We start from the raw sequence: 1,691 nt of genomic DNA, 5'->3' as shown, positions 1-1,691 counted from the left end.
CTAGAAAGCCCAAAACAGGTCGACTAGCAAGCTAGCTAGGGGTGCAATTACAGGACAAACTTGGTGATGTCGAAAGTACTACGTACTGGCTCATCACAATCCATCTATGACTAATCAAGGATCGATCGATATGAATATAATTTAGAACAAAAATTACCATGCTATTATCAGGAAATTAAACAGGGATTTGGGCTAGATCGAGTATGCCAAATGGAACTTGGTGCGCAAATTATTTGGACAATGCATGGGACAAAACCTCTAAATTAAAGGCTAATCAACCACCTGAAAACTCTAAATATAGGATTAACAACTAGCAAATATATCTATATATGCAAAGTTGAAATAAGTAAAACAATTGATCATGCACAATAACAACAAAAAGGTCATTAACCTGATCTAATTACCGGCCTGCAGATCGATTTCCTCTATCAAAATGAGTGTAGCCATGGTTAATAGCTCGACGATAATGGGATTCATGAAAGATAGAAAGACGTTCAACAGTTGCATTGACGAATGTTTTGAGATGCTAGATATCGATGGTAACGGTACACTTTCACGAAAAGAGCTTCGTGGAGAATTCCATAGGGTTTTGTCATTGGGATACTACAAGTCGGAACCGGAAGAGGAGACCAATGATCTGCACGAAATCGTTTTCAAAAGGTTTGATGAGGATAAAAATGGGGTGATTGATCGTAAGGAATTTATGGCCCTTATCAGGGAACTTATGCAAGCCATGGCACGAGGAATTGGAGATTCGCCAGTTCTAGTGGCTCTTGAGCAAGATAGTCTGCTTATGAAGGCTGCTCAACATGAATTGGCGGCCTTGGCCAGCATGAAGCTGGGATCAGCTAGGAAAAAAAGTGGCAAAAGATCAGATATAAATGGGCTTCTGGGTATATGCCTTTGCTGTCATAAATTGGAAACTTGCAACTAGCACAACCGCAATAATGATATATCAGCTTTGTCAAATGATCAGCGGCGTGCATGCTTAATCTGCGAAACCATGCCATGATTCGCATGAATATTTGCAGCTAGTGACGTCGATCCTAGCTCCTCAATCTGATCTCTCGTAATCCATGCATGAATATATGCATATTTTGTTTAATTTCTTAGAAAAGAAAAGATGAAGAATAATATATAAATCATTGACATCGATCTCCTGATCAAAGATGTTACGTCCGCTGTCTGAACTTGTTCCCCGAGTTTATTATATTTCAATGAAGAATGGTACGTACACGAATTATATATGATACATCTATAAACATACTTCTTTGATATTGGCGCCGATCCGATTCTGACTACTTGGTAGGCCCTAGAATTTGCCAATAATATTGGATTTGTTGGAACATTTCTGGAAATATATTGGTATTACAGACTTCTGTTTAAAGTCTTGAGTTGATCTGAGTCAGGAGAGAATTTAGCTTTGTCTTATATATTTTTCTTATTAATCTCCCATCTACAGATTTTTCGTTTGGCCCATATTCTCTCACCTAGTTAGCTATCTAAAAGAACAAGAAGTAAATGAAAATATAAGAAAAAGGGGAGAAATAAGGAGGCAGTCTGGCAGATCTTGCTAACTCTTGTGATATGATATGGAAACTAGCTAGCTTGATCTCTGAGCATTCATGATCATCAAGAAAGATTTCTTTTCTCAACAGAATTAATAGACATATATAATAACCACATTAAAA

The 1,691-nt window shown here is 37.5% G+C and overlaps 1 protein-coding gene across 1 annotated transcript; it reads left to right on the top strand.

The window, feature by feature from the left end:
- The first annotated feature begins 373 nt into the window (after window positions 1-373).
- LOC121261451 lies at window positions 374-1,163 on the top strand. The gene has a single exon (XM_041163818.1). The coding sequence runs from the start codon at window positions 434-436 to the stop codon at window positions 932-934; it is 501 nt and encodes a 166-aa protein (XP_041019752.1). The 5' UTR covers window positions 374-433; the 3' UTR covers window positions 935-1,163.
- Window positions 1,164-1,691: the final 528 nt, after the last annotated feature.

The sequence above is a fragment of the Juglans microcarpa x Juglans regia genome, chromosome 4D, assembly GCF_004785595.1.
Source record: "Juglans microcarpa x Juglans regia isolate MS1-56 chromosome 4D, Jm3101_v1.0, whole genome shotgun sequence".
NCBI classification, from domain to species: Eukaryota; Viridiplantae; Streptophyta; class Magnoliopsida; order Fagales; family Juglandaceae; genus Juglans; species Juglans microcarpa x Juglans regia.
The sequence above is the reverse complement of the archived record's forward strand: the minus strand, read 5'-3'. Positions and strand labels throughout refer to the sequence as shown.

Bases quoted from the DNA above. Each gene is read 5' to 3' on its own strand.
- LOC121261451 (XM_041163818.1), top strand. From the start codon at position 434: ATGAGTGTAGCCATGGTTAATAGCTCGACGATAATGGGATTCATGAAA.